The sequence below is a fragment of the Capra hircus genome, chromosome 7, assembly GCF_001704415.2.
Source record: "Capra hircus breed San Clemente chromosome 7, ASM170441v1, whole genome shotgun sequence".
Taxonomy (NCBI): Eukaryota; Metazoa; Chordata; class Mammalia; order Artiodactyla; family Bovidae; genus Capra; species Capra hircus.
Window position 1 is genome coordinate 50,367,469 of NC_030814.1, and position 18,972 is coordinate 50,386,440.

Genomic DNA, 18,972 nt, shown 5'->3' on the forward strand with positions numbered 1-18,972 from the left:
AGTCAATGAGGCAGAAGTAGCTGTTTTTCTGGAATTATCTTGCTTTTTCTATGATCTGACACACATTGGCAATTTGATCTCTGGTTTCTCTGCCTTTTCTAAATCCAGTTTGAACGTCTGGAAGTTCTCAGTTCACATATTGTTGAAGCCTGGGCTTGGAGAATTTTGAGCATTACTTTGATAGCATGTGAAATGAGTGCAATTGTGCAGTAGTCTGAACATTCTTTGGCATTGCTCTTCTTTGGGATTGGAATGAAAACGGATCTTTTCTAATCTTACAGCCAATGCTGAGTTTTCCAAATTTGCTGGCCTATTGAATGCAGCACTTTCACAGCATCATCTTTTAGGATTTGAAATAGCTCAGCTGGAATGCTATCACCTCCACTAGCTTTGTTCATAGTGATGCTTCCTAAGGCCCATGTGACTTCACACTCCTAGATGTCTGGCTCTAGGCGAGTGATCGATCACACCATCATGTTTATCTGGGTCATTAAGATCTTTTTTGTGTAGTTCTTCTGTGTATTCTTGCCACATTTTCTTAATATCTTTTGCCTCTATTAGGTCCATACCATTTCTGACCTTTATTGTGCCCATCTTTGCATGAAATGTTCCCTTGATATCTCTAATTTTCTTGAAGAGATCTCTAGTCTTTCTATTCTATTGTTTTCCTCTATTTCTTTGCATTGTTCACTTAGGAAGGCTTTCTTATCTTTCTTTGCTATTCTTTGGAACTCTGCATTCACATGGGTATAACAATCCTTTTCTCCTTTGCCCTTTACTTCTCTTTTTTTAAATTTTTTAGAAATTTATTCATTTTTTAATTGAAGGGTAATTGTTTTACAGAATTTTGTTGTTTTCTGTCTTTTCTCAGCTATTTGTAAGGCCTCCTCAGACAGCCATTTTACCTTTTTGCATTTCTTTTTCTTGGAGATAGTTTTGATCACTGCCTCCTATCCAATATCACGAGCCTCTATCCATAGTTCTTCAGCCATTCTATCAGATCTAATCCCTTGAATCTGTCACTTCCAATATATAATCGTAAGGGATTTGACTTAGACCTTACCTTAATGGCCTCATGGTTTTCCCTACTTTATTCAATTTAAGTCTGAATTTTGCAATACAGAGTTTATGACCTGAGCCACAGTCAGCTCCTGGTCTTGTTTTTCCTGACAGTATAGTGCTTCTTCAACTGCAAAAAATATAATCAATCTGATTTCGGTATTGACCACCTGGTGATGTCCATGTGTAGGGGTCATCTCTTATGTTTTTGGAAGAAGGTGTTTTCTATGACCAGTGCATTCTCTTGGCAAAACTCTGTTAGCCTTTGCCCTGCTTCATTTTTATTCCGGGGTCAAACTTACTCTGGTTATGTCTTGACTTCCTACTTTTGCATTCCAGTCCCCTATAATAAAAATGACATCTTTTTTTGATGTTAGTTCTAGAAGGTCTTGTAGGTCTTCATAGAACTGTTCAACTTCAGTTTCTTCAGCATTAGTGGTTTAGGATGTAGACTTGGATTACTGTGATATTGAATGATTTGCCTTGGAAACGGATAGAGATCATTCTGTCGCTTTTGAGACTGCACCCAAGTATTGCATTTCTTGGACTCTTTTGTTGACTATGAGGGCTTCTCCATTTCTTCTAAGGGATTCTTTCCCACAGTAGTAGATATAATGGTCATCTGAATTAAATTTGCCCATTCCAGTCCATTTTAGTTCACAGATACCTAAAATGTCAATGTTTATTCTTACCATTTCCTGTTTGACCACTTCCAATTTACCTTGTTTTATGGAGCTAACATTTCAGGTTCCTATGCAATATTGTTCTTTACAGCATCAGACATTACTTTTACCACCAGACACATCCACCACTGGGAGTTATTTCCGCTTTGGCTCAGCCTCTTCATTCCTTCTGGAGTTTTTCTCCATTGTTCTCCAGTAGCATATTGGGCACCTACCGACCTGGGGAGTTCATCTTTCAGTGTCATATCTTTTTGCCTTTTCATACTGTTCATGGGGTTCTCAAGGCAAGAATGCTGAAGTGGTTTGCCATTCTCTTTTCCAGTGGACCACATTTTACCAGAACTCGCCACCATGATCCATCCATCTTGAGTGGCCCTATCTGTATGGTTCATGGTTTCATTGAGTTAGACAAAGTTGTGACCCGTGTGATCAGTTTGAATTTTACCTATTAAGCAAAATCCAAAGTGATAAGGGGTTTAAACTTTATTCTAAGTGTGACAGAAAGCCACTAGTATTTTATATAGGCAAGAAATGATCTGACTTCCATTTCAAAAATGCTACTGTGGGGAGAAGAGATGATGGTGGAGCCAGCAGGAGACCAGTTACGAAAGTTAGGAGAGTGGTTAGGACACCAGGTGGAAAAGGAGATGGTGGCTTGGACCAGGTGTGGTTTTAGAGGTAATGAGAGAAAAAGTCAGATTGAGGAATCATTTTCAAAGTATAGGAGGGAGTTTGCTAATAGTTTGATTGTAGGGTGTGAAAAAAAAAGTGTAACTGGATAAATGGTGGAGTCATTTACTGTGATAGAGGATGCTAGGGGAGGAGCAAGTTATTGTGCTGGAGTGGGAAATTAGTTTGAAATGCTTTTTTAATCATCCAAGTTGAGATGTCAGGTAGGTGATACGAGTTTGGGAAGAGCCTAGGATGAAGCTGTAACTTTGAGAATCTTTAGCAAATAGACTGTATTTTAAGACATGCGGATGAATGGTAAACTGTTATATTTTGATCTTCAAAGACATAAGTTATTTATATGATCTGCATTAGGACTAACTACTATAAATAGGTTACTGTATTATTATGATTAAAATAATATGAGTATTTTCAGTTTTTTAAGCTCTTTTTGAAGTGGGTGGCTTATCCCTGGTGGCTCAGATGATAAAAGCAGCTGCGTGCAATGTGGGAGACCTGGATTAAATCCCTGGGTTGGGAAGATCCCCTGGAGAAGGAAATGGCAATCCACTCCAGTATTGTTGCCTGGAGAAGCCCACGGACGGAGGAGCCTGATGGCTTATAGTCCATGGGATCGCAAAGAGCTGGACACGACTGAGCGACTTCACTTTCTTTCTTTCTTTGAAGTGGGTAATCATATCCCTTTGGCAATCTAGTAAACCCTTGATGATTTGCCTAGAAAAAAAAGAGATATGCACATGCATCATTTCACTTCAGGGATGATTCTAGATAGACTTGTAGAAAGGATGGAATCCCACCACTTCAGTAGTTAGGGCTTTGTACTTATGTATTTCAAATAAAAGATTATTCTATTCCAGATTCAGAATGTAAAGGAGATAGAGGTAGACAGAGGTGTTTTGCTTGAGGTCAGAGGAGGGTATTGAGCCCTGTAGGCTCAGCCTTCCTCACACCTGTCACAGATGCACAAATGCACATGGATGCACACGTTAATCTTACAGGTTTCAAAGAATACAAACACACACAGAACACACAGAAATCCATGTCCTTTCCAGCTCTGGTGGCCTCCCAGTTTTTTCCTGGCTGCCAGGCATATATGTTTGGTTCATGCTGACCAAGGAATCCCAGGGCTCAGGCTGAGTTTCATGGTTCTGTTATGTACATAAACAGATTTACAGTTTCTTCCCTGTAAAATTTTACTAGAAAGCCAGCAGATGGAATTATAGAATATCAGAGCTAGAAGTAAACCCAGAAATCATCTCTTCCCATCCTTTCTGTTTATTGAGAAGTATTGAATAGATGATGTCGTTAGAAGAAAAGGGGTCTTGCTTCGGGTAACCTCAGAAGAAACAGACTGACCTCTGCCCCTGTGTTCTCTGATTCACCATGTTTTGAAATAAATGTGGTGAGAAATACAGGAATTTTTCTGTGAACCAAAACTACACAGCCAGGTCAGAGAACTGGCTTGGTGGAGATCAGTGAGTGTCTGTCCATTGAAGAGTGTAAGGTCTTCTAAAGGTCTGTGCTAGAGGAACTATCAGTAGTTTGAAAGTTGACCTCCTCTTTGATTGTGAGTCCTTAGCCTGGGGTTCATGGAAAGGCCTCAAGGAATTGTGGGCTCCCCAGAAAAGGTGTATGTGTGTGCATGCACACCTATTTTTTTTTTTCCCTAGGAAGAGGGTTCTCAAGAGTTTACTATTATAGAGTCTCAAAGAGATATGATGATCCACCCTCAAAAAGGGTTTTTTAAATAGCAACCTGAAAAATTCTCATAGGAAACAAGATGGCTGACCATCTTAGACAGTGTTCTAAGTTTTCGCCAGCTGGTGTCCTAATGCAGATCATATAAATAAGCTATGTTTCTGGGAAGAGCAAAAAATAATAAGTAAATAGATTAAACATGGAGTAGAAAGAAATGCCTTTATGTTCTAATCTCTAGGAGATTAATCAAATGCAAAGAAACTCCTTTGTGAGTTTCTTTGATGCAGCGCTCATCTATGCCATATCTCAGAATGCCAATTACTTTTTAATGTAATATTATTTATTACTTTTCCAATACTGTACAAAAGTCTTAATTGTTAGGAAGCAATTATTATTTGGCAGTTTTTCCCTTAATGACTTTTATTTTTCTACATTGCCTTCTTGTCTAACCCCCTTTTTATTATTTCCCCGTTATAGTACCCAGTGGGCACTGATATCCAACTCACCCATGCCTATTTCCTGTAATGGACGAACTTGATGCTAATGTGAGGTATGTTGCATTTTTATATATGTTATGCTATAAATTGTGGTTATTTGAACTCTAAGACTTCTGAAAAATCTGTTTGGGTAGAGTTACAAAGTTAATAAATGTGTATTTTCTTCAACATTTCATATATCAATATAATCATGAATGTGGTACTGTTTATTAATTTTTAAATTTCATTTACGCTTAAAGGGTAAGTATAATATAGCTGGCTAGATGGCATCACTGACTCGATGGACGTGAATCTGAGTGAACTCCAGGAGTTGGTGATGGACAGGGAGGCCTGGCGTGCTGCGATTCATGGGGTCACAAAGAGCTGGACACGACTGAGCGACTGAACTGAACTGAAATGATTCCAGATGCCTATGCTAACAGTTAGTGTTACAGGAGATGCTGTTGCATGAAAATATTCATCTCTGTAACAGGAAGGAAGAAAATCTATTTAAATGGGGGTAAAAATACCTTAAGAATATTTATGTGTGTATCTAAACTTTAGATTCATACTTAAATAGCTTTTTGTGACAAGTGCTAGTTTGCTAGTTCTTTTATCAACCAGGTCATTTTATTGTATGACATAATGGTTGCATGGTATAGTTACATAAAGCTAAATTATTTTTGTTTTCTTTTCCTATAATTTCCTGCAACTCTTGGAGATCAAATAATAGGATGGCTCCTAGGGAAATTTTTTTCTTAAAGGCTTGCTGCGTTTTATTCAGTACAACCAAATAATGTGAAAAAATGATTCAATAAGATTTGAATGTTATGAATTGGCATTTGCGGCTGAAGATATCATTGATATCAATAACTGGAAGACATCCTCAAAAAATACACTCGGTGCAAGCACAGGAGCAGTTTTTCTTTCATTTGAGATCTGTAGGAAAGCACATTTCAGGTATAGATCAGGAGCACCGTGCCTCTGTGTTTGATGTAGGAGAACCCTGTGACAAAATGAAGCTGTCAAACATCTTGACAGAAACTCTAATGTAATGTGACTGGAGTTGCAAAGATATACTGTCGCCCTAATCCAGGGGTTCCTTAAGGGTCGAATATGTCTCATGAATAATCCCTGACACCTGATGGGTACCTAATAGGAGTTATTGATCAGCCAGTCATTGTGCTACTTATATTTCAAATAGGGTGATGCTCTAGTGCACTTAGGTGTGCACAGAGACTCTATATTCAGCAATAAAGCATTTTACCCTCCCAATGGAAGCATCATGGGTTTTGTTATTTACCTAACATACTGACTTGATGCAGAGTCTTAGAACTTTAGCACAGATTTTTAGGCTAGTGCCACATGTTTAATTTCCCTCTATAAGTTTGGGACATTATTTGAACAGAGAAAGCATAATGGAATCTAAAGAGTTTCCATTTTACTTTTATTAATTAAAAGGCCAAAGTGAGCAATGTCAATGGTGATAAGTTTATCAAATTGTTTTAAGTTTCAGACACTGTATTAAAGTGGATCAGTTGGTTAAAATGTACTTCTTTTTGGGTAATTCAGATAGCATGATCTCTGACATTTCTAGTTTTTCAACGTTTATTTATAGTGGCCTTGAATTCTAATAGCAGAATACAATTAAATTAACATTAGCCTTTCTCTTGGGTGCTGTAGAACTGTAATGCAGGATACAAGATGGTATCAGTCCTCAGAATCTTGTCTCTGGACCATCCTCTTTGTCTGATTTCTAAACTGATCCCATCAATATATACTCACCCTTACCCACTCCCCCTCCCTACCCACAGTATTAGTAATATGCAAATACAACAGACTTTCCACCCATTTCCTTCCCAGCCCACACTCTTGGCGTCCATGAAAGGACATTTATTTACCAAATTGTGATGTATGGATCACTAGTCATGCATGATGATTTTAGGTGGCACATGAACATCTGTTTTATTTTAAAGTAAGTATTTTAAGGTAATCTTATAGTGGCAAGTAATGGTGGCTCAGACAGTAAAGAATCTGCCATCCCTGAATTGGGAGGATCCCCTGGAGAAGAGAATGGCTACTCACTCCAGTATTCTTGCCTAGGAAAGTCTATGGACAGAGGAGCCTGGAGGGCTACAGTCCATGGGGTCACAATAAGTCTGACATGACTGAGGTACTAACATTTAAACTTAACACTATTTTGCCACTGGTAGTAGTGAAATAGAATTTTCTTCTAAAATACATTTACTTAAAATTTAAAAGTAAGTTTTACTTAAAGAAAAGTTTTATACAACTGTGTTAATTATATTTACCATGTTGTAGTTAAGCTTATCCTGTAATTGGGGGTGAGCATCTTTTAACTGCCTTCATTCTTGTTGAGAGTAAATCCTAAGAACTTTCATGGCAAAGAAAAGTATTTTTTTCTATTTCTTTAATTTTTATCTATATGAGATGGTGAAAGTGAAAGTCACTCAGTTGTGTCCAGCTCTTTGTGACCCCATGGACACAGTCCATGAAATTCTCCAGGCCAGAATACTGGAGCGGGTAGCTGTTCCCTTCTCCAGGGGATCTTCCCAACTCAGAGACTGAACTCAGGTCTCACACATCGCAGGTGGGTTCTTAATCATCTGAGCCACAGGGAAGCCCATATGCGATGGTGGATTTCACTAAACTTATTGTGGTATTCATTTCATGATATATGTAAGTCAGCTCAATATGCTGTATACCTTAAACTTATACAGTGCTATAAGTCAATTATATCTCAATAAAGCTGGAAAAGAATATTATGTACGTTTAAACTATTCATTAATAAATAAATGTGGAAAAATCCACATGGGTACTATCAGGACAACTAGGGTCCAAAAGCCCATATTCTAGGTATAACTAGATAGAATAAATTTTGTTATTTGAAGAATAGAAACCAGAAATTCTTACTTTGGTAAGGAAATGTCTTCACTTGGTAAAGTGTCCATATAGAGTGAAAGCCAAAGGGCCTGGGTTCCTGGCACAGGAGAGGAATTTTTTAAGTTGCTCTGAAGACAGGAAAATGAGTAGCCAGAGGAGGGAGAGGTAGGGAAAAAGTAAATTCCAAGAAGAAGGACAGTCTGGATTCTGCTTAGCAAAAGGTGAAGTATCTAGTTGTGTGGTGGCTGTAAAATGTTGAGAGGAGTTAGGTTGCATATATATATTTTTTTTGTTTAAAATTCATGATGTGTGTGCTGACCTCTCCCAGCACTGAGTTCTATAGCAGAATTTTCTAGCTTGGCTAGGGAATCAGTGTTGAATATTTACTATATATGAGGTCATCATAAGCTATAAACTTAACATGTATTGTCTCATTTAATTTTTAAAACAATCTTCCATTTTACAACGTGTGGTAACTAAGGTACAAAGGAGTTAAGTAACCTGCTTAAGGTAATAAAATCACATTGCCTCCTACTATACTACAGATATTTTATATGAGTGTGTGTGTGTGTGTGTGTGTAAGTTGGTGAGATGGCTGACATTCCTGTTTTGGTAAATGTAGTTTGGAAGAGAGAATGAATTGTGAGAATGAACACCCTAAAAAGCACAGGATGGGAGAAGAATATAAATGCCTGGGGAAATTTCAGAAATCTGAGAGAAAGATTACTATGGGATATAGAATTGAGAGACTCCATCCAGTTTTTCCCAGATATCAAGGAACAGAGAGGTCCTAGGATGACACTTAGGGCTAAATAAAAATGTCTAGCATTTAAGTATTTTGTCAGGCCATACTGAACATCTGATTTTTGGTTTGTTTGGTTTCATTTAATTGAGTTTCTTATTTCATTTTGATCTTTGCTATTGTATATCTACTGTTATGGACTGTGAGCATCAGAAACTAACTTGCTAATATATTCAAAGGCAATTTTGGGGAAGCTATAATATATAGGTTCGAAGAATTAAGGTGAAAATGCTGGGGGTCTTGGCTTGCGAATAAAAAGAACTTTGAGAATTCTAGTAGAGGTAAGAAGTGGAACAATGGCCAACCATAGGAAGAAGTGATCAGTACATTTCTGCATCATGGATAATGTCCAACTCTTTGCTCTATCAATATATGCTGTGCAAGAATCAGAATCAGATGTCTGATTGACCAGGCCAAGTCATGTGACAATTTGTTGTCCAGCATTCATAATGGGAGGTAGGTATCACTCAGGAAGATGGCATGCAATGGAGGAAAGTTAAATCCTCTGAAGAAATTGGTGCTTTTTAGGAAGGGGGAATTGAGGCTTGGTAGCCAAAATATGTTAATGTAAAACTCCATTTGTTTTGTTGCAGTTGGATTTATCTGTTATTTATAAGTAAATAGCTCCATGGGTAAATAAAAATATGTAAGGGTTCCTTCATTAGTTTAATATAATTAAAGCACCTAAATGATGTGTCAGGAAGAGTTAACCTAAGTGCCTGTTCTTAAAGATCTCAAGCTAGAAGACTGTTACCCAAATAGAGCTTAGTAAAATGACAAGAGAACCTGAGTAGTGGGCTATATACAATGAGCTGTATTCACTGTCAACTAACTATGAGGTACAAGCTGGAATCAAGATAGATAGGAGAAAACATCAACAACCTCAGATATATGGATGATACCACTCTAATGGCAGAAAGCTAAGAGGAGCTAAAGAGCCTCTTGATGAGAGTGAAGGAGGAGAGTGAAAGAGCCAGTTTAAGACTAAAGATTTAAAAAATTAAAATCATGGCATCCTCCCCCATTACTGCATGGCAAATAGAAGGGGAAAAATTGGAAGTAGTGACAGATTTCCTCTTCTTGGATTCCAATATCACTGCTGATGGTGACTGCAGCCGTGAGATCGGAAGACAATTGCTTTTTGGCAGGAAAGCGATGGCAAACCTAGACAGTGTGCTGAAAAGCAGAGACATTAGTTTGCCGACAAAGGTCCGTATAGTCAAGGTTATGGTCTTCCCAGCGGTCATGTACAGTTCTGAGAGCTGGACCATAAAGAAGACAGACGCCAAAGAATTGATGCCTTCTAACTGTGGTGCTGGAGAATACTCCTGAAAGCCCCTTGGACAGCAAGGAGATCAGTCAATATTAAAGGAGACCAACTCTGAATATTCACTGGAAGGACTGAAGCTGAAGCTGCAGTATTCTGGTCATCTGATGTGAACAGATGACTCATTAGAGAAGTCCCTGATGCTGGGAAAGATTGAAAGCAGAAGGAGAAGAGGCCATCAGAGGATGATATGGCTGGACAGCATCACTGATGCAATGAACATGAACTTGGGTAAACTCTGGGAGATAGTGAGAGACAGGGAGGCCTGGCGTGCTGCTGTCCATGGGGTTGCCAAATCTGACACAACTGGATGACTGAACAACAGAAAAAAGAAGAAGAAAGAAATACTAGGTCTGGATTTTAGACACAGGAGAAGCATTACAAGCATTTTTCCCTTAAGAGCTTTCATTGCAGAGAGCAGTTGATGTAGGATGGATTGACTCAGGATGAAAAGCCAACAGTGAATCAGGCCCTGCTTGGAGGGGCAAGTTCCTGATGAGTCCTAACCTTTGATAAGCAGTGTCTCAAACCTTGCAGCCATCTCTTTCCAGACAATCTGACACACACCTGATGTCAGTTTTTGGTCTCTTTGCTTCTTGTTGGGGCTCTGTAAGACAACATCATTGGAGATCAGTCCTGGATGTTCTTTGGAAGGACTGATGCTAAAGCTGAAACTCCAGTACTTTGGCCACCTCATGCAAAGAGTTGACTCATTGGAAAAGACTCTGATGCTGGGAGGGATTGGGGGCAGGAGGAGAAGGGGACGACAGAGGATGAGATGGCTGGATGGCATCACTGACTCGATGGACATGAGTTTGGGTGAACTCTGGGAGTTGGTGATGGACAGGGAGGCCTGGCATGCTGCAGTTCATGGGGTCGCAAAGAGTCGGACACGACTGAACAACTGAACTGAACTGAACTGAACTGAAGAAAGGCAAATGGAAAGAGTAGCTTTGGTGACTTTTCAGCAGATTCTCCTTGAGGATATCCCTGGCCTGCATTTGGGCGGTGAACCTGGCAGTCCCTAAGCCCCGTGCTCACCTCCGAGCTGCTGTGGCTGCTTAATGTGGCTCCGAAATAGTTACTGCCTGACTTCAGACATAACCCATGCTTTTTCCCACCAAGTTGTGTAGCCCTTTATTAGCAACTAAAATAGAAGGTATGTATTGTACAACATGGATAGTAATTGACTATAACTGGAGATTTTTATATTCTAAAGACTGGAAGCTTTTTAACCCATGCTTTTTGTTTTAACTGCTAGATTCTTCCCACTGACATGTGTCTCTCCTCAGCTCATGTGTGAGTCCTAAAGGTGACCCAGGTCTGTATCCTTTTCTTCCTGCTGTTTATTGCACATAAACAGTTTCTGCTTTCCAAGAATTTTTTTTCTAACAGTTTCTGATTCTACTAAGTATAGGGTTCAGGCAGCAGTTAAGTAAGAGCAGAAAAGTTCAAATATTCACAAATTTGCTCTGAAGATTTCTCAAGATAAAGACCTCAGACATTGAATGGAGAGAAAATTTATTTTTTAATCTTGATTCTTTTTGTTTATTTTTCAGGTTTTTTATCTTAAATAAATTTTTTTTTATCTTAAATAGATTTTGTATTTTTTGTGATGGTTTTTATTTTTTATTCTATTGGTTGCTCTCTTAATTGTATTGTCTAACACAATCATCTTATTTGTTACTTATTTATTCCTTAATTTGAATGATAATGAAAATTTTCAGTATTTGGTTCTTCCTCCTTTCCCTCTGCCCTTCAAAATTATCTAATTTTAATTGAATATATTATTTTCCTCAGTGTTTACCTTTATATCCTTAAATATACACTTTCATCTCTATGACTTGATTTATTGATTTTAAATACTCTTTTCTGAGCACAAAATATAGATTAATTGGAAAGTAGCATATTCATATATGTGGTTCCATTCTACCTTCTGTCTAACTTCCTCTCTTGGCTTCTTTCTAATCATTTTAATTCTGTATTGTTGAGGTTTATCGTGTACAGATTATTCTACAGCCGTAATTTGTCTTTGACAAAGTCCTGTAGTTCAGAATACTTAAAGCTTACCTTGAATCATTTTCCTATTGTTTTCCCTTCAAATATATTATATACCCAAGGATATTTATTTATTTATTTATTTATTTTTAAAATTTTAAAATCTTTAATTCTTACATGCGTTCCCAAACATGAACCCCCCTCCCACCTCCCTCCCCATATGTATACTATCATGTAAGAATTGAATCGCCAGTCTATGTCTGATGCAGGATACAGCATGCTTGGAGCTGGTGCATGGGGATGACCCAGAGAGATGTTATACCCAAGGATATTTTAAAAATTTTATTTATTTTTAATTGGAGGATAATCGCTTTACAATGTTGTGTTGGCATACATCACCATGAATCAGCTATAGGTATACATATGTCCTCTCCATCTTGAACCTCTCTCCTACCTCCCACCCCATTCAGACCTCTAGGTTGTCACAGAGCACCAGATTTAAGCTTTCTGCGTTATACAGCAAATTTGCACTGGCTATCTAATTTCACATATGGCAGTGTACACGTTTCAGTGCTACTTTCTCAATCTGTCCCGCGCTCTTCCTCTCCAGGCCCCTTGGGTAGCTGTTCTTTCAGCTGTGGCCTCTTCCCAGCCTTGACTCATCTCCCTGCTCCAGTATACCTTGCTGGCGCACTGCCTCTACTGAGTAAGAACACCTTGGTTTAAGACTCTGTTTCTCCTCTAAAGAATAACTGTTGTACTTTCTCAGTAATGTTTCTCATTAGCAACCAAAACAGCATCATACAGGAATGATGACTCGTGTAAATGGTAGCATTTCCCTCCTTTTTGCTATGGTTTCTAGCAGTCAGAACTGCATTTATAACTACCATTAGCAAGTTGGCAACCCACTCCAGTGTTCTTGCCTGGAGAATCCCAGGGACGGAGGAGCCTGATGGGCTGCCGTCTATGGGGTCACACAGTCGGACACGACTGAAGTAACTTAGCAGTAGCAGCAAGTATAGAAGATCTCTAGGCACTTATTGTGGCTCTAACATGCCTTTATTTTATTTTTCCAACTCTTTTTGCCACTTCCTCTTGTTTGTTTTGATTTTTTTTAACTACAACTTATATTGTTTATTTTTGTAAGCCACTTTAAGAAATGAAGGGAAGAAGAAAGAGAGGGAGAAAAAACCCAAGAAGCATGTTTTTCCGAAGAGAGAATCTTTCTTCTTTCTTTGGTAGGGCTTGCCATGTGACAGGGAGCCACTTAGCATCACTGAACAGAAGACCAAAATGGCAAGCTTTTATATAGAGCATGAATAAATCTGAATAAATACCAAAAGCTGAATACTTAAAAATATAAAATATATACACAATGTAAATGCAGTCACCTGTTGTACACGTGTCACAACATTAATTAAAAAACATGACATGATAAGTATTTGGCTTCAAGTTATAGTTGACTCTTGAACAACATGGATTTGAGCTGATTGAATCTACTTATGTGCAGATTTTTTCAATAGTAAATACTACATTATTGCATGGTTTAAGGTTGGTTGAATCCATGGATGTGTAACTGTCGGTATGGAGGGCCAACTATAAGTTATACATAGATTTTCAACTGCTCAGAGAGTCAGTACCCCTTTACCCCCGAGTTATTCAAAGGTTAACTCTAATTACCCAATTGCCTTAATTCTGTCATGGCACTAAGTTGCAGTTCACTACTTCAAATCAGTAAATAAAATTCGTTGGAAATCAATGTGATTACAGGAATTAATTGAAATGATCCAATTTTAGCAAAGAGAAAAAAATAACAATTTTACAAATTAGAGAGTGTTGTGTAACACAGGGAAGTTCAAGCTGGTGCTCTGTGATGACCTAGAGGGGTGGGATGAGGAGATAGGGTGGGAGGGAGGGGATATATGTATACTTACGGCTGATTCACATTGTTGTACGGCAGAAACCAATACAACATTGCAAAGTAATTATCCTCCAATAAAAATAAATTTTAGAAGATAAATAAAAATAAATTTTAGAAGATAAATAAAAATAAATTTTACAAGATAAGTAAAAATAAATTTTGAGTTAAAAAATTAAGGGAGTTGATTTCTGGTTTGATTATTAGTACTGGTGACAGTACTTGTGTGTATGTGTTTAGTCACTAAGTTGTGTCTGACTCTTTGCAACCCATGGATTATAGCCTGCCAAGCTTCTCTGTCCTTAGAATTTCCCAGGCAAGAATACTGGAATGGGTTGCCATTTCCTTCTCCAGGTGACAATACTTAGATTTCACTAAAGACTCAGGATGAAGTTAGAATTTTTAATGCTAAATATCCTAAAGCCTTGAAATAACTCCTAGAGTTTAAAATCAAGGTGTACAAGTTGTCAGCCCTGAAGACTTATCAATATATAATTGACTTGGAAGCAGAGTTAATTCATATTTGTAACCTGGCAATTGCAACTGTGAGCATGTGCAACTTTAAGTCAGTGAAATGTTTTGCAGGAAATCTCTCTTCAGGCTTTGAAATTATGACATTCATTAGCATATAAGGAGAAAGTGAGTGGGTACCATTTAAAAGGGGTTATTTTTATGTTGCTTTAGAAATGTAAATGAGAATCATATCAACGTTATAACTTGACTGATACAATGGTGATTATTCAGTCAGTTTTCTGATTAGATCAGAAGCTTACAAACTGGAACTTACCTTGCTCCTCATGGGGTCACAGGGGACCTTAAAGGGGAGGATGACATTTATGGTCCTAAAACAGTAGTCTCTTGCAATGTGTGAAATTTGCTGGTTGTGGCTTGAAGCTAGCAGTCGTCTACATGATGTCACGCTATGCAGCTTCCAAAGTACATATACCACAATGATGTCAACTGGAACCATCACAGGAAGCTGAAAGAGTGGGGTTTTGGGAAATAAAACGACATGGGTTCAAGTCTTGGCTCTCTTACTTACTAGCTATATGACTTTGAACTAGTAATTTCATTCTCAGATCCTTTAGTTTTGGCATCTTGAAAATGGGGTTTTTGTAAGGATTATAAATAATGTAGGTAGGTAATACTCTTAACATAGTGTTTCACACGTGCGTCAAACAAATGGTGAATGTTGTCTTTAGTGATCACAATAATCATGAGATATAGGCTTTGTCACCCAAGGAGATCCAACCAGTCCATTCTGAAGGAGATCAACCCTGGGATTTCTTTGAAAGGAATGATGCTAAAGCTGAAACTCCAGTACTTTGGCCACCTCATGAGAAGAGTTGACTCATTGGAAAAGACTCTGATGCTGGAAGGGATTGGGGGCAGGAGGAGCAGGGGACAACCGAGGATGAGATGGCTGGATGGCATCACGGACTCGATGGACATGAGTCTGAGTGAACTCTGGGAGATGGTGATGGACAGGGAGGCCTGGTGTGCTGTGATTCATGGGGTCGCAAAGAGTCGGACACGACTGAGCGGCTGAACTGAACTGAACTGAACTGATCACCCCTGAGGACTGCTGATTAACTGCTATATAATGTCTTGATTGCTTAATTTGGTATCCATTTAATTGGCTGACCTTATTAATCACTTGTTCAATTTTTTGACTGTTTGTCCTTGATTGTGCCCATTCTCTGCTGAGAAAACTGAGGCTCTCCGAAAGGTGATAGAAAACCTTCAGTGCTGGGTCTCTCAACTGGCATAATTGGGATACTCTTCTCTACCCTATTCAGCACTGTTTTCTCTTTACTCTGCATCTTCCATGAACATGGATCCATTCCTGTTTGGGAATTGGAGGATCTAAGATTCAGTCCTATGTCTTGTTGACTCAGTCTTGTGCTCTGTTCAATAAAGCCATCTGTCCATTATATGCAATGCATCCCGTAACTGATGATTTTTCGTTTAGAGGAAAGCACCTCTGACTTTTTTCTTTCTGTTTCTATGTGTATCAGTGTCCTGTTGGGAAAATAGAGGCTGTTTAATAAATTTCAAACAAAGGTAGGTTTAATGCAGGGTGTTGGTCACAAAGCTCCCTGAAAGGACAGGAAGAAGGGGGTGTTAACCAGAGGTCATGAACCTTCAGGGAACTGCTTCAAGTCCTGCTGTCATCACATTTGTTGCTTACAGACTCATTTACTACTGCTCTCACTGCTGATGGCACTTCCAGGTACTGGAGAGAAATGTTTCTTTTTTCCTCTCAAAGTCCAGTTTCCATTCTCGACCTCTTATTTAGAGAACATAAGCAGAAGCTAGCTAGTAAGGAAGTAAGGAAAGTAGAGTTTTAGACTTCTTTCCTCTCTGATTGGGAGCCACATTTCTATAAGAGGTGAAGCCAGTGTTTTCACTGAGGTTTGCTTGATGTCAGAGTCTAAGCTTCACAGTTTGCTGTGCTGAGATTTCTGTGTTGTAGAGTATCTGTTCTGTTCATTTTAAGACTTGGGTTTCCAAACTAAAGGCCTGGCACATACATTTGTTCGGCGTGTCTCAGTTTTTAAAAATTGACTTAAGCGCCTGTGGGGAGCCTGGGCACTCTCCAGTTTACCAGAGTAACAATGAATTATATTATCTGCGAACAGCCATTATGTTACCCCCTCCCTGGCCATAGCATTCAGTTGGTCAGTGAGTTCGATCTGCCTACCACACCCTCAAAGGCTTTTTATTTTATTAATTAAATTTGAAAGTGGGGTAAGAACCATTTAAAATTTTATAGACCATATTATGATGTTTAGTACCTTCTATTTTTCTCCCTGGAAATTTTTTTTATTATCAGCTAGCAAATAGGGTTGTGTTGAATTAAAGAACTTTTTCAATTAAGGAATTGAAACAGCTTTCTAACTGAATATCTGTTAAGTGATTACCATTTTATCAGTCAGGTAATGATGTGCAGGCAATGTTCTTATTTGCATTTCTAAAGAACTGTAAGAATAATCTTTCTTTTTCCCCATTTTCCTCTGCCCACTCACTTGCTCCTGAACTTATAATGGCTTTATTAATTTCAGTGCTTGAAAAAAGTATTATAAAAAGTACTCATCCTTGCATGTTCAGTACTACCATGTATTTTGCTTAACAGATATAGATGCATATTTATTGTAAGGTCCCACTGTCTACAGTGTAACTGGCTTTTTTAGCCTCACCATATCTCAAATGTCACCATTGTTCATTATGTATAATTATTGCAATCCAAACCCTCAAAGTTGAGTTCTAGAAAAAGTGTATATGTAGATAATATACCACTCCTTTGTTGGTGGTGGTCAGTCGCTAAGTTGTGTCCAACTCTTTGCAACACCATGAACTGCAGCACACCAGGCTTCTCTGTCCATCACTATATCCCTGAGTTTGCTCAAACTTATGTCCATTGAGTCAGTGATGCCATCCAACCATCTCATCTTCTGTCGTCCCCTTCTCTTCCTGCCTTCAATCTTTCCCAGCATAGGTGTCTTTTCAATGAGTCGGCTCTTCGCATCAGGTGTCTAAACTATTGGAGCTTCAGCTTTAGCATCAATCCTTCCAGTGAATTCAGTTCAGTTCAGTCGCTCAGTCGTGTTCAACTCTTTGCGACCCCATGAACCACAGGATGCCAGGCCTCCCTGTCCATCACCAACTACCAGAGTTTACCCAAACTCATGTCCGTTGAATTGGTGATACCATCCAACCATCTCATCTTCTGTCATCCCTTTCTCCTCCTGCCCTCAATCTTTCCCAGCGTCAGGGTCTTTTCACCAGTGAGTCAGCTCTTTGCATCAGGTGGCCAAAGTATTGGAGTTTCAGCTTCAACATCAGTCCTTCCAATGAACATCCAGGACTGATCTGTTTTAGGATGGACTGGTTGGATCTCCTTGCAGTCCAGGGACTCTCAAGAGTCTTCTCCAACACCACAGTTCAAAAGCATCAATTCTTCGGTGCTCAGCTTTCTTTATAGTCCAACTCTCACATCCATATATGACTACTGGAAAAACCATAGCCTTGACTAGACAGACCTTTGTTGACAAAGTAATGTCTCTGCTTTTCAATATGCTGTCTAGGTTGGGCATAACTTTCCTTCCAAGGAGTAAGCGTCTTTTAATTTCATGGCTGCAATCACCATCTGCAGTGATTTTGGAGCCCCCCAAAATAGAGTCGGCCACTGTTTCCACTGTTTCCCCATCTATTTCCCATGAAGTGATGGGACCAGATGCCATGATCCTCAATTTCTGAATGTTGAGCTTTAAGCCAACTTTTTCACTCTCCTCTTTCACTTTCATCAAGAGGCTCTTTAGTTCCTCTCACTTTCTGTCATGAGGGTGGTGTCATCTACATATCTGAGGTGATTGATATTTCTCCCGGCAATCTTAATTCCAGCTTGTGCTTCCTCCAGCCCAGTGTTTCTCATGATGTACTCTGCATAGAAGTTACATAAGCAGGGTGACAATATACAGCCTTGACATACTTTTTTTCCTATTTGGAACCAGTCTGTTGTTCCATATCCAGTTCTCACTGTTGCTTCCTGACCTGCATATAGGTTTCTCAAGAGGCAGGTCAGGTGGTCTGGTATTCCCATCTCTTTCAGAATTTTCCACAGAATATTATTTTATTTATCTATTATTTTATTTATAGAATATTATTTTATTCATTTTATTTTATTCTTTATTTCACAGAGTATTCCAATGAATATTCAGGATTAATTTCCTTTAGTGTTGACTGGTTTGATCTCCTTACTGTCCAAGGGATGGTCAAGAGTTTTCCCTAGCACCACAGTTTGAAAGCATTGATTCTTTGGTGTTCAGCCTCTTTATAGTCCAACTCTCACATCCATACATGACTACTGGAAAAACCATAACTGATTATATGGACTTTTCTCAGCAAAGTGATGTCTCTGCTTTTTAATACACTATCTATGTTTGTCATAGCTATTCTTCCAAGGAACAATTGTCTTTTAATTTTGTGGCTTCAGTCACTGTCCACAGTGATTTGGGAGCCCAAGAAAATGAAATTTGACACTGTCCATATTTTCCCCATCTATTTGCCATAAAATGAGGGACTGGATGCCATGATCTTAGTTTTTTGAATGCTGAGTTTTAAGCCAGCTTTTTCACTCTTCTTTCACCTTCATCAAGAGGCTCTTTATTTCTTCTTTACTTTCTGCCATTAAAGTGTTATCATCTGCATATCTGAGGTTGTTGATACTTCTCCCAGCAATCTTGATTCCAGCTTGTGATTCATCCAGCCCAGCATTTTACATGATATACTCTGCATATAAGTTAAATAAGCAGGGTGATAGTATACAGCCTAGACTCTCTCCTTTCCCAATTTTAAACCAGTCTGTTGTTCCATGTCCAGTTCTATCTGTTGCTTCTTGTCGTGCTTACAGGTTT

The 18,972-nt window shown here is 38.7% G+C and overlaps 1 protein-coding gene across 3 annotated transcripts in view; it reads left to right on the plus strand.

The window, feature by feature from the left end:
• HTR4 (5-hydroxytryptamine receptor 4) overlaps positions 1–18,972 on the plus strand; it is a 200,332-nt gene that overhangs the window by 17,464 nt on the left and 163,896 nt on the right. For all 3 annotated transcript variants that reach the window (XM_005683139.3, XM_018050182.1, XM_018050181.1), the window contains exon 2: positions 4,608–4,680. In XM_005683139.3, coding sequence (XP_005683196.1) covers positions 4,655–4,680 — 26 coding nt within the window. In that variant the 5' untranslated portion in view covers positions 4,608–4,654. The remainder of the gene's footprint in view (positions 1–4,607; positions 4,681–18,972) is intronic.